Source organism: Canis lupus, chromosome 2 (genome assembly GCF_003254725.2).
Source record: "Canis lupus dingo isolate Sandy chromosome 2, ASM325472v2, whole genome shotgun sequence".
NCBI lineage: Eukaryota > Metazoa > Chordata > Mammalia > Carnivora > Canidae > Canis > Canis lupus.
The window spans coordinates 30,384,156-30,404,584 of NC_064244.1; the positions used below are offsets into that span (position 1 = coordinate 30,384,156).

The window sequence follows — 20,429 nt, forward strand, 5'->3', positions numbered from 1 at the left end:
TTCGTGGATGTATCTTGCAAGAAGTTACTATGGCCGAGTTCAAAAAAGGTGTTGTCTGTGTTCTCCTCTAGGATTTTGATGGACTCTTGTCTCACATTTAGATCTTTCATCCATTTTGAGTTTATCTTTGTGTATGGTGAAAGGGAGTGGTCTAGTTTCATTCTTCTGCATGTGGATGTCCAATTTTCCCAGCACCATTTATTGAAGAGACTGTCTTTCTTCCAATGGATAGTCTTTCCTCCTTTGTCAAATATTAGTTGACCATAAAGTTGAGGGTCCACTTCTGGATTCTCTATTCTGTCCCATTGATCTATGTGTCTGTTTTTGTGCCAGTGCCACACTGTTTTGATGACCACAGCTTTGTACTACAACCTGAAATCAGGCATTGTGATGCCCCCAGCCATGGTTTTCTTTTTTAAAATTCCCCTGGCTATTCGGGGTCTTTTCTGATTCCACACTTTATTCCACACTACTTTATTTCTTAAAGTAATTTGTTTTAACTCTCTGAAGAAAGTCCATGGTATTTTGATAGGGATTGCATTAAACGTGTAAATTGCCCTGGGTAACATTGACATTTTCACAATATTAATTCTGCCAATCCATGAGCATGGGATATTTTTCCATCTTTTTGTGTCTTCCTCAATTTCTTTCAGAAGTGTTCTATAGTTTTTAGGGTATAGATCCTTTACCTCTTTGGTTAGGTTTATTCCTAGATATCTTATGCTTTTGGGTGCAATTGTAAATGGGATTGACTCTTTAATTTCTCTTTCTTCAGTCTCATTGTTAGTGTATAGAAATGCCACTGACTTCTGGGCATTAATTTTGTATCCTGCCACACTGCCAAATTGCTGTATGAGTTCTAGCAATCTTGGGGTGGAGTCTTTTGGGTTTTCTATGTAGAGTATCATGTCATTGGCGAAGAGGGAGAGTTAGAAAGGAGAGATCACTACCAACACCAAGGAAATACAAACGATTTTAAAAACTTATTATGAACAGCTATACGCCAATAAATTAGGCAATCTAGAAGAAATGGACGCATTTCTGGAAAGCCACAAATTACCAAAACTGGAACAGGAAGAAATAGAAAACCTGAACAGGCCAATAACCAGGGAGGAAATTGAAACAGTCATCAAAAACCTCCCAAGACACAAAAGTCCAGGGCCAGATGGCTTCCCTGGGGAATTCTATCAAGCGTTTAAGGAAGAAACCATACCTATTCTACTAAAGCTGTTTGGAAAGATAGAAAGAGATGGAGTACTTCCAAATTCATTCTATGAGGCCAGCATCACCTTAATTCTAAAATCAGACAAAGACCCCACCAAAAAGGAGAATTATAGACCAATATCCCTGATGAACATGGATGCAAAAATTCTCAACAAGATACTAGCCAATAGGATCCAACAGTACATTAAGAAAATTATTCACCATGACCAAGTAGGATTTATTCCCGGGACACAAGGCTGGTTCAACACTAGTAAAACAATCAATGTGATTCATCACATCAGCAAGAGAAAAACCAAGAACTATATGATCCTCTCAATAAATGCAGAGAAAGCATTTGACAAAATACAGCATCCATTCCTGATCAAGACTCTTCAGAGTGTAGGGATAGAGGGAACATTCCTCAACATCTTAAAAGCCATCTACGAAAAGCCCACAGCAAATAGAATTCTCAATGGGGAAGCACTGGGAGCCTTTCCCCTAAGATCAGGAACAAAACAGGGATGTCCACTCTCACCACTGCTATTCAACATAATACTGGAAGTCCTAGCCTCAGCAATCAGACAACAAAAATACATTAAAGGCAGTCAAATTTGCATTGACCTTCAAGTAAAATCACTCACTTTTGTGTTCTCCATAGCACATGCATCCTACTTTATGCACACCAGGCACTTAATAAATATTTTATTTTAATTAAAGTTTTTTATGTTAAAACTCATATTTTAAAGTGATTTGTTGCAGGTTAGAGGGGATGTTTTGTCACAGACTTCTTGCAGAAGCAAAGAATGGAGATGGAAAAAAAAAGATGAGATCCTCTCTGGTTGAAAGATGAAGAGATAATTTTCTGAGAGTCCGTGTGTGAACCAATATTTAAAGGGTATTTTATGAATTATCTGGTATAATAGAACTTCTTTTTTTCTTTTTTTTTTTTTTAGAGAGAGATAGAACAAGAGTGTGAGGGGAGGGGTAGAAGGAGAAGGAGAAGGAGAGAGAATCTTAAGCAGATTCCTCACTGAGCATAGAGCTGGATGCAGGGCTCAGTCTCATGACCCTGAGATCATGATCTGAGCTGAAATCAAGAGTCAGTGGCTTGACCAGTTGAGCCACCCCAACACCCCAAAGAGGATTTCTTTCTAATTCAGATTTTGTCGCCATTTTGTGTAAACTCAGTGAAGAAACATAACCTTTCTGTGCCTGAATGCCATCATTTGGAAAACTAGAATTAGCAGGTTGTGAAGTGGACCTCCCCCCTCACTATTTCGTGCTCTTTTTCCCAACTATTTTTAGATGTAGCTCTCCCCTCTGCACACTGTCCAGCCTGGGCTATAAGCTCTTGTTTAGGACCAGGGATTGGAGCGTCACCTAAGGGTGCATCGACTGCTGACATGCAAGTGTATCTGAACATCTCTCACCACTAGTGGGACCCAAGAGGCTGATGTCCTCTGGGGAAAGGGCGTCCTGAGCATGGACAGATGCACCCTCTGATAACAACAGCCCTTTTCTACAAGTGATCATTCTGAGCTCCTATTCCCCGAATTTTATGAAAAGAATAGGCTATACGCTAAAAAAAATAAGTGAGTTTGTAAAACAAACTAAAAACTCTGAGACACATCGGGGCACAGGTGATTTTGACTTGGACGAGAACACCAAAGGGGAAGGGCTTTTTTTCTACAATTTGGTCAACAATTGACATTTAATTTGGCTCCACCAGATGGCTAATGTTGTGAAGAAGAACATCAGCTAAAGGGAGGGAGATTTATTTTTGGTCGCAAATAAGATACTTCTTGAGGTCCTCCCAGAAAATACCCAGTTTGCCAAAATTCTGGTGTGAACAAGTGGGAATAGAGTATGGAGTTGGTTTATTGTTACAAAAACCTGTGCAAGAATCTTGAGGCCAGATAAAACACGTCTCCTGTTCATATTTGTGTCCATCCCTCACATTAGCTCTCAGGACCTAGAATTGTGTCATTCACATACAGCGAATACTCGGTAGTGTTTAAAATAAAATAATATTTCTTCCAGCTGTTTGATGATAAACATGTTTTTATTTTTAATCTAAGGATAAAACTAGCACGAGTTATCAGAAGCTATTTTTTTCTTGCAAGAATGGATAAGAAGAAATAGCCTATACCTTTGGTGTGGGCAGTGGAACCAGGGTTCTTGGAAAAAGTAATCTCGATTGTGGTCTTCAAATGTAATGAGTCATGGGCTTGTACTACACACCGTCAGGAAATCGGTTGAATGTGTCACTATTTTAGGAGAAAAGGTTAACAGTACTTTGAATGATAAAATATGATGTTTAAAAGTCTAAACAACATATTTTCCTACTCTTCAAAAACATGTATTTTTGTCTGTATGTGGAGTACTATGTATCTGTGTGATTTTGATTCTTGGCGTACACATAATGGATAGATGGATAGACAGATATGCCAATGCCATATTGAAGGGGCGGCGTGCAAATGTCATCGTGCTGTACAGAACATCTTCCGTGTGAGAACAGACTAGAAAATGAGGGCTCTTGTCTGAAAGAAGATGAAGGCCGGATGAAAATATCATCAAAGTTTATAAATTTCATGAAAGCCATTGCTAATGTTATCACGGACTTGTTAACCAAATTTCAGAATATTTGAACTATAGGGTTGTCTTTGAAGTTTGCACAGAGTGGTTTTAAGACAGATGAAAGGAAGTACTCTCTTATAGTGATAAGGACATTTATGGAACTTTTATAAAGTTCCAGGTTGAAAATACTGAATCAACATTTTCAAGGGGAGTGATAGACAAGATTTATTTATGGAAGCTTAGGGTACATGCAAAACCTTTTAAGGTAACAGAAAGTAGCCATGTTCTTTGTAGCATTCTTTCAGTTTTACTTTCTAAATCATAATGTATATGGAGAAACATTTACTTATTATAAGATGCTCAGACTCGGTAAATGAATTTTCATGTACGGACTCAGTGTAAAAATACTAAGATGCCATCAGTCAGTGCCCAATTAGACAATGATTTCTAAAATTCTTCTTTCTGGAAGAGATTGGTGTTGTCTAATTGGGGTCAATGGGATTTCTCTCTTCGTAGAGACATGGCCTCCTGTTTATCTTCCAACTTTCAGCTTCAGTCCCTGGACACGGACATAATCAAGCCTCCTCCTTCCCCTTGGGTTGGGGAGGGGGCAAGCAGCTCATATGTCACTTTATTTTTCTTTCGTGTTATAATCCCATTGTGTGTGAACAACGACTTCTTAACAACACATTTCGCACATGGACTCTGCATCCGGATTTAGATGATTTGTGCAGAAATACCTTTCCTTCTGCCCTTGCCATCTGTCTGACTTGAAAAAGCCTTCTCTGAGGCTCCATCCTGAGCCAGGCACAGCTCTGCCTTCGCTTGGGGCTCACCCCTCCTCCTAACTACCTGGGAAGGTGCACGCGGTAGGCTTCCAGGACGGCCACCTGCACACCTGCCTCATCCCTGTGCCTGGACGGGCCCTGTGCTGGGTTGTTTAACACACTCACGTCACTGCCTGGACATTCCTGATCATTTCCGTCCATTGAGGGCCTTGCGTTTTCCTGTCACACTGGGCCCTGAATATCATGACATTGGTGCTGAAGAAATGTGCTTTGATCCCGGTTTTACAGATGGAGAAAGCGAGGCCCGTTGAGACCTGGAGAGCCCCAGAGCATCTCTTGAGAGGGCAGAGCCAGGGAGTGGCTGAGATGGGCTGTCAGGACTGTTACCTCTGAGGCTTCTGCTCGCAACCCCCTGCTACCGAGGTGGTCACACCGTGCCCATATCCCCCTGGTGGTGCAGCCCTCGGTCCCTGTGCTACTGCCCTGTGACAAGTGTCTCAGCCGGGAGGGCTGGTTCTCCAGGGGCTGCAGGGACAGCACAGCCACCTGGTGCTTCTCAATTGAAGCCTCATTTCCTCCCGGTGACCTTGGACTGGCCGTGCCTGCCGTGCAGGGCCCAATGGCCGAGGGCTGGGACAGGGCCTGATGGCCAACAACGCTGGCACACGCTTCCAAAGCCACGACTCTGTACAGGGCCACTCTGGCCCCCGTGCATGAGCATCTGGTGTGGAACGAGGCGTCCTGCCCACCCGCGCCCTCGCCTGTGCCCTGGGCCTGGCGAGCTGGGCCGTGACACAGCCGTGATGTCACCGCGCGGGCAGCCCGGCCGCGGCCCTGTCACCATAGCACAACAATGATGCTATTTTCCTCTCAAGCTGGAAGCTCTTTTTTTCAAAGCAAAATAAAAGGTCCGAGGCCTCCCTGCCTTTGTTTCTTGCTGACGTGCTCCCGCCCCCAGCGGCCTGCTGTCCCTCTCGGGCTCTTGCGGTGTCGCTGGCCGGGCCACCCCTGCCCTGGTGACGGCTCCAGCGCTGCGCGGCGCGGCTCTTCAAAGTGTCCATCCGGAACGCATCGTTTACTTGCCTACAGCCTCTGTCCACACCAATGACAAAAGATGATCCTCTCTTTTCTAAAAAAAAAAAAAAAAAAAAAAAGACTTTTTGCTGAAGGCAGGTGTAGGAGGACAGATGGAGAGACGGGGTCCTGGTGCCACTGGCAGTCTTCACAGCAAAGGGGCCGGGCAGAGACCAGGAAAGCATTTTGCCTGCAAGGAGGAGGGGGAGCTTGCCCCTGAAGCCCTCGGCCTGGGTAGCCGCCTGCACCCCGAGCACCCTGGAGTCTCCCGCAGTGGTCCCTGCCCATCGCTCCATCTGTGACGTGAGTTTGGGCCAAGGGTCCCAGAGGAAAAAGACTCCATGGCCTCATGGGCTTGTGACAGCCACTTAGTTTAATGCTATGCTGTCACTGTCTTGACCTTCTTAGTTTCTTTCTTTTTTTTCTTTTTTTAAGGATTTTTAATTTATTTATTCACAAGAGACGCACAGAGAGAGGCAGAGACACAGGCCGAGGGAGAAGCAGGCCCCCTGTGGGGACCCCTATGCAGGACTCGATCCCAGGACACAATCTTAGCTGAAGGCAGATGCTCAACCCCTGAGCCACCCGGGTGCCCTGACCTTCTTAGCTTCTTAACAAGGAGATCCCACATCTCCATTTTGCCCTGGCCACACTGATCAGTGATTTCCCACCAACTCTGATACCTGCCACTGAATTCCCATAATTCCTATCCATGATGATGTGGAGTGGCTTTGTTCTCTACTGAAGATTGGAACATGTGTATGTGTGTATATGGGCACACACACGTGTATGTGTAGCTCTGTTTTTAAAGAGGTACGTGTGAATCCAAGAAAACCCCTCCTACATGTATTTTGAATTAGAAATAAAATAAAAGAAAAGCTCTTGAGTCCATTTCATGTCTATTTCTGGGTGTATTTATTCCATCTGTTCCATGTAATTTTATACCTGGTGCCTGAATTACCCTTCGGTGTATGCAGTTAACACATGATACAATGGGTGGCCCCTGTTCTTGAGATGCGCCATGGTGGAGTTGGGGGTTCCTTGCTAATGTTAAAATATCACATCTCTGACCTCTAACACCAGTCAGCCAAAGGCTCACTCTCCTGGACGTTATTAAATTTGGCAAATTCACTTCAGCGAGGTTCTTTCTTTAAAGATTTTGAAGTCTTAATTGTATCGAACCGTTGACAGAGCAGTCTTTGTTTCAGGCATGATTGCTTACTTTATTCGGCTTCTAATTATAAGAGACACCATAGGTTTTGGAATACATGTAAATAATTGAATGCCTGCATATATAATTACAAGAAGGAAGAGGCCAGATGAGTAAATGTTCCTAACAGCTATCTACCTTAGGAAGCTAAGCCACATGAAATTACCTAAAGGGATTGGGGACTTGACCTCCTTCTCCATATTTCTTGAGTACTTCTAGGGTCTTTTTTGTGGCATCCTATCGCAGAAGTTGGCACACGTTTTCTGCAAAGTGCCAGCTAGTTGATAGCTTAGGCTTTGTGGGCTGTAAATCTCTGTTACAAGTACTCGGCTCCTTAGCTGGAGCACAAAAGCAGCCATGAGCAATATGTGAACAATTGAGACCTAATAGCTGTGTTCTAATAAAGAAAAATAAAACAGGGACACCTGGGTGGCTCAGTGGTTGAGTGTCTGCCTTTGGTTCAGGGCATGACCCTGGGGTCCTGGGATCAAGTCCCCTATAAGGCTCCCCGCAGGGAACCTGCCTCCCCCACTGCTTGTGTCTCTGCCTGTCTCTGTACGTCTCATGAATAAATAAATAAAATCTTAAAAATAAATAAAACAGAAAGAGGGCTGGATCTGGTCCATTGGTCATAGTTTGGGGGAACCCAGGATCATACAAACACTTCGTATCTATTTATTCCTCACCCTTGGTAGACAGGTTGATCCTACATAAGCCCAATACAAGGAAGATCCTATTATCTTCCTTTTCCACCCTAGTTTTAGAAAACGGTCTTAAAAAAAAAAAAAACATGCACAGAAGTAAATGGCTAACAGGGCTTAATTTATAATCCTGAGGCATAGATGTCTGTGTGTCGTGGTGAGGGGGAGAGAAATAAAGGGCTTACATACTAAGGTCACAAGGAAATGTGCTCTGGTTTGGCTTCAAACAAATGAAGGAAGCCCCATGCTTGTAATCAGCAGTTTTGGGGAGGGGGGTTGTGAGAACTTTCTTTCCGTACCTTGTCTTCACACTTCACCCTACACTTACCTTCCACCAAAGACTTGTCAGTTACCTCCCCAGGGTGTGGAAGGCACTTCCACACGGGGATTCCCTGAGGAGACCAAACCTATTAGATGGCATACTCGATAAACCAGATTTGGCAGGATGCAATGAAAAAGGCAACTCTACTCTTCTGCACTGTCCTGTTACTGATGTTTCCATCCCCAGTGGGCAAGAGTTTAGACCAGTCTCATCATGAGTCTGCTCACATTTGGGGAGATAAATCTAGGTGAATGTATTAGCTAGGGCTCTCGAGGGAAACAGACTCAATAGTGTGTGTGTGTGTGTGTGTGTGTGTGTGTGTGTGTGTGTATATAGAGAGAGAGAAACAGAGACAGAGAGAGAGACAGAGAGAAACAGAGAGAGATTTATTATAGGAATTGGCTCATGTAGCTGTGGAGGCTGATGTGTCACGTGCAAGCTGGAGAACCAGGAAAGCCAGTAGATAATTCAGTCCAAGGCCAAAGGCATTGATATCTGAGGGCAGAGGATGGGTGTTGCAGTTCAAGAATGGAAACTATTTGCGCTTCCTCTGCTCTTGGTCCCATTCATGTCCTCTGGATTCGGTGGTGCCCTCTAGCCCTAGGGAAGGGGATCACCTTTACCAGTCTACAGATTCAAATGCTGATCTTTTCCAGAAATGCCTGCACAGACACACCTACCTGGAGTTACTGTCTTACCAGTTACTGGGCATCCCTAGTCCAGTCAAGTTGACACATAAAGGTAACCATCTCAGCCTTGCTCATTGTCTCATGCAGTGAGCCCAGGGGATGACGTAGGGGGATGGTGATCACCAGAAAGAGGACCCCCTGGAGTCCTCAGTCTCTATACTGATTGTGGACTCTGCCCCATGAGGATCTAGACGATGGGTATTTCCCCAGATAGAGGAAGGACGTTAGGTGCTGCACAGCTACAGCAGCAGGGAAAGGCAACTGTTTCTTCCATCTTTGTCAGTTGATCCCTTCTGCATTTGTGCCAGTTCATTTTCAGGACAGAGGCCTAGCCATGTGCTATCTGCATCAAAGACTTATATGTGTTTCAAAATTTGGTGATGTTTCCAAATCTCTCCTACAAAAAGTTTATGCTAGTTTACAATCCTACTAACAGGGCATGAAAGTTCTGATTTCCCCACTCCCTTCAAACCCTGGATATTTTCTGTTATTCAAGCAAAATGTTCTCAGGAGAAGTACCAAAGTTCCTCAAGACATTCCTAATTGGCACAGTCTAATCTTGCTGTCTGTAATTTTATATATGCCACAAATGTGGTTTCCCTTAAAACAATAAACATTTTCAGAGAGAAGTAAAGCTAAGATGTTAACAAATTTACTTTAAATCTTTCAGAAGATTCTAAATGTGTTCCATAGTATCACATACACATCCATAGACATCAGAATATATCATTACCCATGTATGCACATGTAACATGTGTGAGCACGTGACACTGAAATGTGTGTGTGTGTGTGTGTGTGTGTGTATGCAGTCATAAGGGAGAGAACTAATTTAAAATTGTTTTTAAATCTTAAATTACTTTCCAGCTACTATAAAACGTATTAATACGTTATATGGCTAATATACTTCATTGAAGTGAAATGAGCTCAGAAGATGTGATGCCAAGCAAGGCGTCTACACTGAAAGATAATCTGTAGTGTTTTATCAGTACCTCACTGAGGACAGGACATTACACATCTGATCTACGTTTCCTGACACGTAGGTGTTAAAAATTAGGTTCAAAAATAATAAGGATGAAGGTGCATGACCTAAAAGTGTGAGAGACCAGGGTTTAGCAATATTAAAGAGATTTCCTTGCTGCAGGGGCTCCATGTGCCTTCTATACTACCACGAGTTTCATTTCCAAACAGAAAATAATGGGAAGGTTTTCCCCATTGATAAAATAAAATAAATCTCTTTTGTCATTGGACTCCATCTGTTCTGGGATTGTGTATGAAAAATTCCTAGTGCTCGAGTATTTTGAATACAAGAGCGTTTGTCCAGTCAGTCCATGCCCTGTTAAGGACCGTAGCTGGGCTGTTTGCCTGGGCACGGATCCCCTACGTCAGGGGTGTTCACTAGAGCTGCCTTGTTTCCTACTTAACGAAAACACTCACAGTGCTGGAATGACCGGATATGCAAATGGATCCGCTAATTCCACTTAATTGGAATCCAGACAACTGACATTCTCTGCTGATTTCAAGCCTCGCCTTGTGCTGACGTTTGTGACGTCTAGAGCCCACTCCAACTTCACATTTGCATATTTATTAGTAACCTCAGAAGTCTCCTCCGACTGAGCAGTTACTATGCAAATCTAATTTTGGCATCTTCTATTTCAGCCCAGTCTTCTAATATTATGAAATATTATCATTTCTCAAGGACAGAAGCGGCTTCTGCTCCTCCTTCTGTGGGTTTTTTGGTGAAGAGAACAGAGATTAATTATGGAGCTTATTTGTGTTATCTGCTTGCCTAAGTCGTCGGTTGATGTCTTCATATTTTGTCTATGTCGGGTGGGTGCGGAACACGCACCCCAGTGGGTTCAGTCACCCACTGAACACTGCTTATCTTTCCAAACCAAGCTCTTCGCCCCTAAGCTGTGTGTCCACCGCACTCCATACACACTCCCGTCCTCCAGTGTCTCATTCATCAGATCCGTGACACCTCCAGCCTCAGATGGGCGGGCGTGAAGCACACAGTAGCATCTGTTAATGCTTGTTGGACAAATAATTGGATGATCGTGTTGAAAGTTCTGCTTCCTAGAACTATATTTTTCTTTGATAAAGCTTGTTGTTTCTGAAAATGAAAACTTCTAAGTTCAACTGAGTGTAGCTAGAAATGAGTTCCCTAGCTCATTATTTCTCCAACTTGGATCATACAAGTGTGCATCTAAAGAAAGAGATCTCATGGACTCACAGTATTTATTTAAACAACCCATAATACCCCTATGGTATTATGTAAATATAAGTGAACTCTAAGCCAGCTATAAATACTTCATGCTTATAAATCCAATAAAATAAAAACACATAAATTTATACCTGAGTATAAGTAAAACCAGAAAAATTCCAATGAACATTACTTAATTTGGCAAATTAGGTTTGCTATTAAGAAAGTGCCATTGAGATATAAGTATAATATCGTACTTAGGGAAGTCTGATCTCAGCGTGACTGGTGGTTGCTGTGTGATGGCCAAGGCTCCCCTGCTTCCCTATATTCAAACTTGTGACCCCTGAGACCCTTGGTCATCACAGCATTGCCAAAGTGTTCTGATTTCCCTTTATGGAAACATTTATGCCATAAGTATACCTTAACACCCTTAATTCACATAATACGTTATCAATGAGATGAAATCACAGCCTTCAGAACTGTGGTCATTAAAACAACTCACGAAGCACATACACTGGTTTGAAAATCATTTCTGAAGCCAGGGGTCTTTGCATTCTTCCCAGGCACAATTTTGCCCAGTGCAAGTGTTAGAGTGTAAAATTATTAACTTAAAGAAAGATGAACAACTCCGTTAATCAGAGCACATTACTCCTTGACCATAGCCATTGCCTGAGGTGTTTCTCTGGGTGTTTCAATAAATATGTCATGCTCATTGTGTCTCTTGATAAATAATATTTTTACAGCATTTTCCATTACACAATACTTTAAACAAAAGTTTTTTAAATGTCAGTTTTTTTAATATTTTTATTTATTTCTTATTTAAGAGAAAGAGAGCACATGAAGGGAAGGCTGAGGGAGAAGAAGAGACAGAGTCTCCAGCCGACTGCCCTGCTGAACTCAGAGCCCGATGTGGTGCTCGATCCCATGACCCTGAGATCACAGCCTACGCTGAAACCAAGAGTCGGACACTTAGTCGACTGAGCCACCCAGGGGCCCCTTGTTTTTCATCTATAACAAAGGGACAATTCTATCAGCGTTTCAAGGTGACTGTGAGTCACATAAAAGTTAAACGAGATCATATGTGCAAAGTGCTTGGTGAGGGCCCAAGGCAACCAGGAGTCCTGCAAGCCAGCTTTTCTCCTTCTTCCAGCAAGAGCGTGGACACTACCACCACCACTAGGTAGGTTCCTGCAGACTCCTGCTGTGTTAACTTGTCCCATGCCACTGCCTTTATTCTGCAAACTTGTGACAACACCAGGATCCTTTCTAAAAGGTGCTTGCATTCAAGGGAACAGAGGACTCTGGGAGCCAGGAGCACCACGTGGCCTCTGTGCCGAAGAGTGAGTCGCTGAGAAAGGCAGCTCATTTCTCTAGGATGCCTGCATGTCCTTCCTGTTGTTAATGTATATGCAGAACTTGAAAGAGTTTCTAGCAGAGAGACTGTGGATAGGTGTAAGGCCTTGCTCTTCATGTGCCCTTGAGCTCTCCCTACTTCTGTGCTGACAACACCGCAGAAAGAGAGGAATAAAACACTTGGAATGGCCCACACTCATGTGGGAGAACAAATTTGTGAGTCTTCTCTAGACTGCCAAATCGTTCGAAGAGTGTAGAGCTGGAACTGCAGTTGGGTAGGATAAGGCTTAAAATGTCAGGCATGCACAGTCTACGCACCAACATCTTCAACAGTGGAGAACACTGAAGCTTTCCCTGCTGATATAGGAAATGAGACAAGGAAACCTTGCACTGAAATTGGAAGAAAAACTAAACATTGCAGATAAAGGATGCTGTCATGGAGGGAAGAAAGAGCGGGACAGATCAGGGAAGGAAGTTAGACTTCCCCGAATACATCTTATTTTATAGATTTGATTTCAGGGCTATGTATAGTTTTACTTAAGACGAAATTAACCAAAATTTAAAAAGCAATCTCTAAATATCGAAGAGAAAAAAAGGAAGTACATGATCCTAACTACATATTAAGGTGGTCATTAGCCGGCAAATAAAATAGCATTTCAAATAAATGCCGACACAATGATCTAACTGGACAACAGTGGGCGTGTGCACTCAGGAAAAAGAGCATAACGATGTCGGCAGCTCTTCAGCAATGACAGCCTCAGTGATAACACTGGTATTCTCCTTTTTTAAAAAATTATTAATATATATGTTTTTTTATTGGAGTTCGGTTTGCCAACATATAGCATAACACCCAGTGCTCATTCGGTCAAGTGCCCCCCTCAGTGCCCGTCACCCAGTCACCCCAACCTCCCACCCACCTCCCCTTTCCACTGCCCCTTGTTCATTTCCCAGAGTTAGGAGTTGCTCATGGTTTGTCAACCTCTCTGATTTTTCCCATTCATTTTCTCTCCTTTCTTCTATAATCCTTTTATAAACTTTTATGTATTGGTACATAGAATCAATAACTGTGTTCATGTTTTTAGAAAACAAGGATTTTAGAACAAAGAAAATGAGATGACAGAGATAAAATTATTTTAAAGTTAATAACTATCATTATAAATGTAAACCGAACATACTAGTATGCACTTATGATGTATTTTCTCTCTCTTTTATTTAAATATTTTATTTATTTATTCATGAGAGACACAGAGAGAGAGGCAGAGACACAGGCAGAGGGAGAAGCAGGCTCCACGTCGGGAACCCGATGCGGAACTAGATCCCAGGTCCCCGGGATCACGCCCTGAGCTGAAGGCAGGTGCTCCACCGCTGAGTCCCCCAGGTGCCCCAGTATTTTTCTCTTTTAAAGCAGAGGCATTCGTTAGTTCTGTCCCCTGAAAAAGTCCAGAAATAGCATCTCACCCAGAAACAATCAGCCGGCTAGCACCCTCCTTGTGATCTCTAAGTACCATTTCCCACTGAAAGGAACTAATTCTCCTTGGAGAAAATGCTCCTTCCTCCAGGTGTTGGCAGGAATCGTACCCGGATCCTAGTGAGACCAGCTTCTTGTCCCAGAAAGGGAGAACTCTTTCTGAATTACTAGAGTCAGGACAAAAAGAATCAGAAGCCAGCGTGCAAGGATTCCCACTGGCCGCAGGAGCGATAGGTGCGACTGATGGTGGGGATCCAATGGCCAGATCCGTTAGATCGCAATGCTAACCACAGAACTGACCCCACACGTGAAAGGAGAAACATTTTCACCACTTGTTTCAGACTAAACTACTATTCTGAAAACTAGTTGATGTAAGGTACAAAATGGACATTTATCCCACATTATCTATCTGAATTGTGTTTTGGGATTAAAAAATGTATGTAGTTAAGGAAAGTTCTTTATAGGAGAGAGTTGGGAAACCAAAAAGTCATTGAGCTAGAATATCACAATTGGACAATCTGTAATGGCACAAAAATCAAGGTAAGAGTCACCAATCCTGCCAAAACCATTAGGTGAGGAGCTGATACAGATGTGCAGATGGTTCACCCATCGCAATACCGAAGGGAAGCCAGCAGAACACTGGTGTCAGTGTCATGCTATGGGTGGTGACAACCTGCACATTCTCACCCCAGAATCAATCTCCTTCTGATTATATCTCTACACCAGTGCTGTTCAGTAGAAATATGAGAGCCAGAGAGAACCCTTCATTTTCAAATAAGTACCTTAAAATGGTTAAAAGACATAGGCAAGGATTACTTTTGAGTATTTATTATTTAACCCAATGTATCCAAAATATTATAAATTCATAATCCTATCAATGGAAAAAATACTGATGAGATATCCTGCATTCTTTTTCTCTCCATACAAAGTCTTTGAAATCTGGTGTATATCTTATAGTTAAAAGATATCGGGATCCCTGGGTGGCGCAGCGGTTTGGTGCCTGCCTTTGGCCCAGGGCGCGATCCTGGAGACCCTGGATCGAATCCCACATCGGGCTCCTGGTGCATGGAGCCTGCTTCTCCCTCTGCCTGTGTCTCTGCCTCTCTCTCTCTCTGTGACTATCATAAATAAATAAAAATTAAAAAAATAAAATCTTAAAAAAAAAAAAAAAAAAAAAAAGATATCTTACTTTGGTTGCTTAATTTCCATTGGAAAAACACAATCTGTGTTTAGATTTGATAAGATTCACAATAAAAAAGCAGATTCACATGCCAAAGCCATTCCAATCATACAAAGCTTTTCAGATAACTGAATAGAGTATCAGTTTTTAAATTTCCATTAATTTAAATTAAATTAAATGACACGAAAATGAAAAATCCTTTCCTCAGTCACAGAAGCTACACCTCGAGTGTTGGCTGTACAAGTGAGGCGCAGCTCTCTTGCATAGAGAGACGTAGATCTTTCTATCACATCACATCACAGGAGCATTCAAGGTTCCAAGAAAGAGAGAGCACATCACAGGCATGCAGGCCCCCACATCCAGAGTGTGGGAAACTCAACAGGATAAGGAATCCAATTTATTGCAAGTTGAAAAATAAATAAATAAAAGGAGAGAGAACGGGAAGATTAAAGAGATTTAAGGGATTTGTCAGCCAAATGCAATGTTTGGAATGTGCTGGATCCTGATTTTGACAAGTCAGCAGCTATATACATATTCATATACACAGACACACACACGCATGTGTATATAAACGTATACTTGCAACTAGGTGATTGGAATTACGTGTTTAAATATAATACCTATAAAAATAGATAAATATAATACCTATATAATGGCATCGAGTTATTGCTAATTATAGTTATTATGGATGTTGGTATTGTAGTGATCCTTTATGAGGGAGAAGGCTTACTGGGAGAGACACAGACCAAAGAGTTGATGAATGAAACGATACTGAGGAGGGGATCCCTGGGTGGCTCAGCGGTTTGGTGCCTGCCTTCAGCCCAGGAAGTGATCCTGGAGACCGGGGATCGAGTCCCACATCAGGCTCCTGCATGGAGCCTGCTCCTCCCTCTGCCTGTGTCTCTGCCTCTCTCTCTCTCTGTATCTCTCATGAATAAATAAAATAAACTTTAAAAAAAATTAAAAAAAAAAAAGAAACGATACTGAGGAGAGAAAAAAAGGATTATGTGGGATTCGTTGATGAAACGAGTTGGCCCTGTGTTCTTGTGGTTGCAACTGGGTGATGGAGATGTAGGGGTTACTGCAAAATTGGCAGCATATCCGGTAACTTTGCTGCTGACCATTTGGTCAAGCACAATGGCATCGTGCAATGGCATCAGGGGGTGGTTCTTACTCACAGTCAACATGAAATCCTAGGAGGTCTCAGACTTGGCTTCAAATTTGTCCAGGAAAGATGGAGATTCAGGGACCTCCCTGAGCCTGGTGCGGGAGCCATCCTCCATGCACCCCAGGGCATGACTCACATCCCCCGGCCTCCCCTGAGGGCCCCCCTGGAAGACACAAGGCTCGGGACAGTGCTCCCCATCAGGAGCAGAGAGTTGAGGACAGAGCCCGGCTGGTGGCCAGAGCATTCAGAGACCAGAGACAAGCGCCATCAGGTCCCTGGCGTCTCTCACTAGAGGTCCTAGCCCAGGGCCTTGTGTTCTGGGTTTGCTTTGTTCCCTGAAAATCTGGACTGTCTTTCTCAGACTTGGGTGTGTGAGTCCTTTGCTGAGGCTCCTGAGGGCAGACCAAGAAAAGTAGCTTCAACAGTCTGGGGTCCTTAACCTCGTTCCCCAATAAAAGGCAACGCCTGGGTTTGTTTACTACTATTGCATATGGGATCATTAAACCCAAGTGGAGTAATGCTGATTATTGGCCTTCGTCATTCCAGAAATCTTGACCTGGGCGATGACTTTCCCTGCCATCAGTTTGAATTACTTCCACTGTGTCAGCGCTATTTTAAGAGGATCAATGAAGGTTTATGAAGAAAAAAAGCCTTGTCACCTCCTCCAAAATGGACCAAATTAATTAAGCTTCTGGAGCCAAATCTGTGACACTTTTTATATACTGTTACTTTTTATGGGCCCGAGGCTGACATTGATGAGAATAAAAAGATGCACCTTTTCCGCTGAGCACAGATGTTTTTCCAACAAGCAGGTATCCATAATTTAACTTTCTCAGTTGCCAGAATGGGAGTTCACTGGCATATTTCTTACAAAAACATGAGCAGCTCCCCGCATGTGGCAGGAGTAGAGAATTTCAGCTACCAGAAGTCATTATGGGTGCCCTGTGTGAAGGCTTTCTACTCTAGGGCCAAGGAGTGTTCAAACAGACAAATTAAAACCCACAACTACCAGTTCATAGTGTCCCCAGGTCTGAGGTCCCTAAGTCCCCTGCAGGAAGACTTTTCTCCTCCCTGACAAGGATGTTGGTCCTGGTTATTCCAGTTAGGTTTCGGGCTGTCCATGCAGGTGAGCTGGCCGTGGGGTGGGGAGTGGGGAGGTGCTGTGGGCAGAGGGAGATGCTCGGCGGTGTGGTCCTGGGCCAAGTGAGGAAGCAGGATGGTTTGTTCTTGTATTTCTCCATCTCACCCTTTGTGCCCTGAGAGCCTCCTTTTAGCTGTGTGTCAGGCAGGAAGTTGAAAGGGATGGAGCCAAAGCCAGGACTTCAAGTCTCTGCCATGCTTTGACCCCTCAGATGCAGCAGCATGTCACTTAGTCCCTGGCTCTCCCTGGCCTCCTCGCTGGATTGGCGCCCTGATCAAATGCAACCGGCTCTGGAAGCAGCCTGTTGACCGACGTATCCACCCACCTTGTCCCGTTTCTACCTTTCAAGACTTGTTCTGATGTTTCTCTTTCTTTTCTTTTTTCTTCTTCTTTCCTTTCTCTTTCTTTCTTTCTTTCTTTCTTTCTTTCTTTCTTTCTTTCTTTCTTTCTTTCTTTCTTTCTTTCTTCTTTCTTTCTTTCTTCTTTTCTTTCTTTCTTTCTTTCTTTCTTTTCTTTCTTTCTTCTTTCTTCTATTTTATTTATTTATTATTTATTTATTTATTATATTTAATTTATTTATGCATCGAAACACACACACACAGAGAGAGAGAGAGAGAGAGAGAGGCAGAGACACAGGCAGAGGGAGAAGCAGGCTCCATGCTGGGAGCCCGATGTGGGACTCAATCCCAGGACTCCAGGATCACGCCCTGGGCCAAAGGCAGGCGATAAACCGCTGAGCCACCCAGGGATCCCCTTTCATATTTTATTTATTTGTTTGACAGAGAGAGAGCACGTGAGCAAGCAGGAGGAGCTGGAGAGGGAGAAGCGGACTCCCCACTGAGTAGGGAACCTGACACAAGACTCAATCCCAGGACCCTGAGATTAAGCCCTGAGCCAAAGGCAGATAGGTGCTCCACCCGCTGAGCCCCCCCAGGTGCCCTTCGATCTCAGTCTTCACACGTTAGAGGGCTAACCCTCGAAACCCATTCAGAATGGAACACTAATGGTTGACAATAGGCTTCTGTAATTTTTAACAAGTCTCTCCTATCAGTATTACTCTGCTCCTCTAATAGTGGGTACTTAGTGCTCGCTTCGGCAGCACGTATACCAATAGTGGACACTTTGGACACCCTGGAAGGCCAGTGAGGGACAAACTGGTGGGCAAGGGAGTCTTTCCAAAAGTCCCCTCAGATGTACCCGATGCAATCCACAGCGTACTTAAAAGCAGACCCGGCATGCAGACGATGGATGGAAGACCCTGGTAGAAGGAGCTTATTTTTATTTTTATTTTTATTTGGAGTTTATTTTTAAAAGATGGTTTCCCTCCCTGCTTTCATGGCTTTGTAGTGGGGAAGTTGACCCCAAGGATGAGCATAGCATGTTCAAACCTGTCGGGGGCTGCTTTGTGCTCCCGGCCCATTCCGCTGTCATGGTGTAGCAGTGGGCCTCTGTCCACGCAGGGCCAAGGAGACAGGCAGGTGGACAGTGTGGTGGGGGAGAGTCATATGGGAAAGGACGCAGGACTGGAGAGCAGAGACCGGAGTGTGACCTGCCGGCCGGTCAGCATCTGGCACCTGGGAACCACCCTGCACTATTCCATCGTGTGAGCCCGTGACTTCGTTTCAGTGTCCAGCTTGGGTTGGGCTTCCCCTACTTGCAGCCCAAAGGTCTTCCTTGATATGGCGCCACCCGGCTGGTCAGACTAATGCTCGGTGCAACATAAAGTGAGCAGAACAACTGGGGCGCTTGTGGATTGGTGGTTCTGGGCTGATGGCCCTTTGTCACCTCATCACGTTTTTGTGGCATCCACAGACACTCAGTATTGTCACACCCACAAGCCCACATGTGTCACCCACAAGTCAATGTTGTATCCTAAGTTTGCCTTAGTTGTTCAGAACCTGGACCCCTTCCCAAAGAGGACAATGGAAGACGTGGTGTCCACCTGTGCTCGTTCTGGTATCATCTGAACATCACACACACCAAATAAATGGGGGTTTATAACCCCCAGTGTCCTTAATAGGGTGAAAGAGCTCACTGGTGCATTGTGAAACGTAAAGATTAGATTCACCAGCACACTTGGTGGAATGCCCCCAGGACGCCAGGGCACCTCTTTGCTCGGGGCCTTCTGTGTGGTGTTGATGCCTACCTCGCACCAGCTCCCTGTTGACGCTCAGCAGAGATTTGCAACACGATCCTCATGTACGCTTCCCCAGGCTGCAGGCGCCGCTGAATAAAGTATAAAAGCCCCGACACATTCAAGTCTGAAATAGAAAGGGAAGGGGATGAAGCCTTCTCTGTTGGTGAAACCGCAGTCACACACGATGGTGGGTCCGGGGCGTGTGGGAGAGGAAAGTCGTGGAAGACGGAAGGTTCTGGGAGAAGGCGGCTAGAAGGGCCTTTGTAGCTGCATTAACATCACTGTCTCTGCCCTCACAGAGACAAGGGCAAGGTTCTACCTAGATTGCAAGCAAAATACAAGCACACCTTGCTCATGTGACACACCTTGCTACCACATCCAGAATTAGGGAGTTCATCTCTCTGGGAATGCACTTCAAGACACCATGGACGTTCTTTGTGTGGCTTCTTCCTGGAACTGCCGTCTTCTTGAGGCTGGGCATTCGGGGACAGTGAGATGTTCCTGATGTGTCACCCTAATGGCCCAGGTTCCCCTAGACAATTGCAGTCACTGAGAAACCAGAGCAGCCTCCATATGCAGCCTCAAATGCAGAGGGGCATGGCCCCATAGGCTCGAGGTTCCGAAGAAGTGAATTTGGACAACGAAGAAATCATAAAAGTCGGGGGCACTTGATGGAATGAGCACTGGGTGTTATTCTATATGTTGGCAAATTGAACACCAATAAAAAATAAATTTATAAAAAAAAGAAATCATAAAAGTCAATGACAGCTCGCACTCCACTGCAGGTGCATCCAGAGGGTGTGAACCCGCCTTTCTCGCCCGCACCTTCCTCTGCGACCCGGTTGGCTAGTCACGCTCTCCAGCTTGAGAACTACTGACCTCGCCCCGCAGCCACACAACCAGGAGCAAGGGTTGCGTGGTTTTGCAGACTTTCTGAGACAATCACACTCCTGATTGTGTTTGATCCTCAGAAGATTCCGAGGTGAGAGGACATGGATCATTGTTGTGATTTTGTACACGAGTGACACTGGGGTCCTTCCACAGCTCTCCAGCTTCTGTCCAGGCTCAGAAACCGGACGCCAGAGCCTGAGATCAGGATTTGAAGATTAAAATCCCACCCCATGTGCTTTCTCCTGAGGGGCAGTTCCGACTCTGAGTGGACGCACAGGGGGATCCGGAGGGTGGACGGACGGGGAGAGATCTTGGGGAGCCGGCACT

At 44.3% G+C, this 20,429-nt stretch overlaps 1 protein-coding gene across 3 annotated transcripts in view; it reads left to right on the plus strand.

Annotated features, from left to right (window-relative positions):
- The window catches only part of LOC125753653 (uncharacterized), a 175,552-nt gene extending 163,222 nt beyond the window's left edge, over positions 1-12,330 (plus strand). For all 3 annotated transcript variants that reach the window (XR_007405965.1, XM_049101334.1, XM_049101333.1), the window contains one exon: positions 11,589-12,330. Coding sequence is in view for 2 of the 3 variants with exons in the window: in XM_049101333.1 (XP_048957290.1) it covers positions 11,589-11,948 (360 nt within the window). In the remaining variant the exon portion in view is untranslated. The remainder of the gene's footprint in view (positions 1-11,588) is intronic.
- Positions 12,331-20,429: the final 8,099 nt, after the last annotated feature.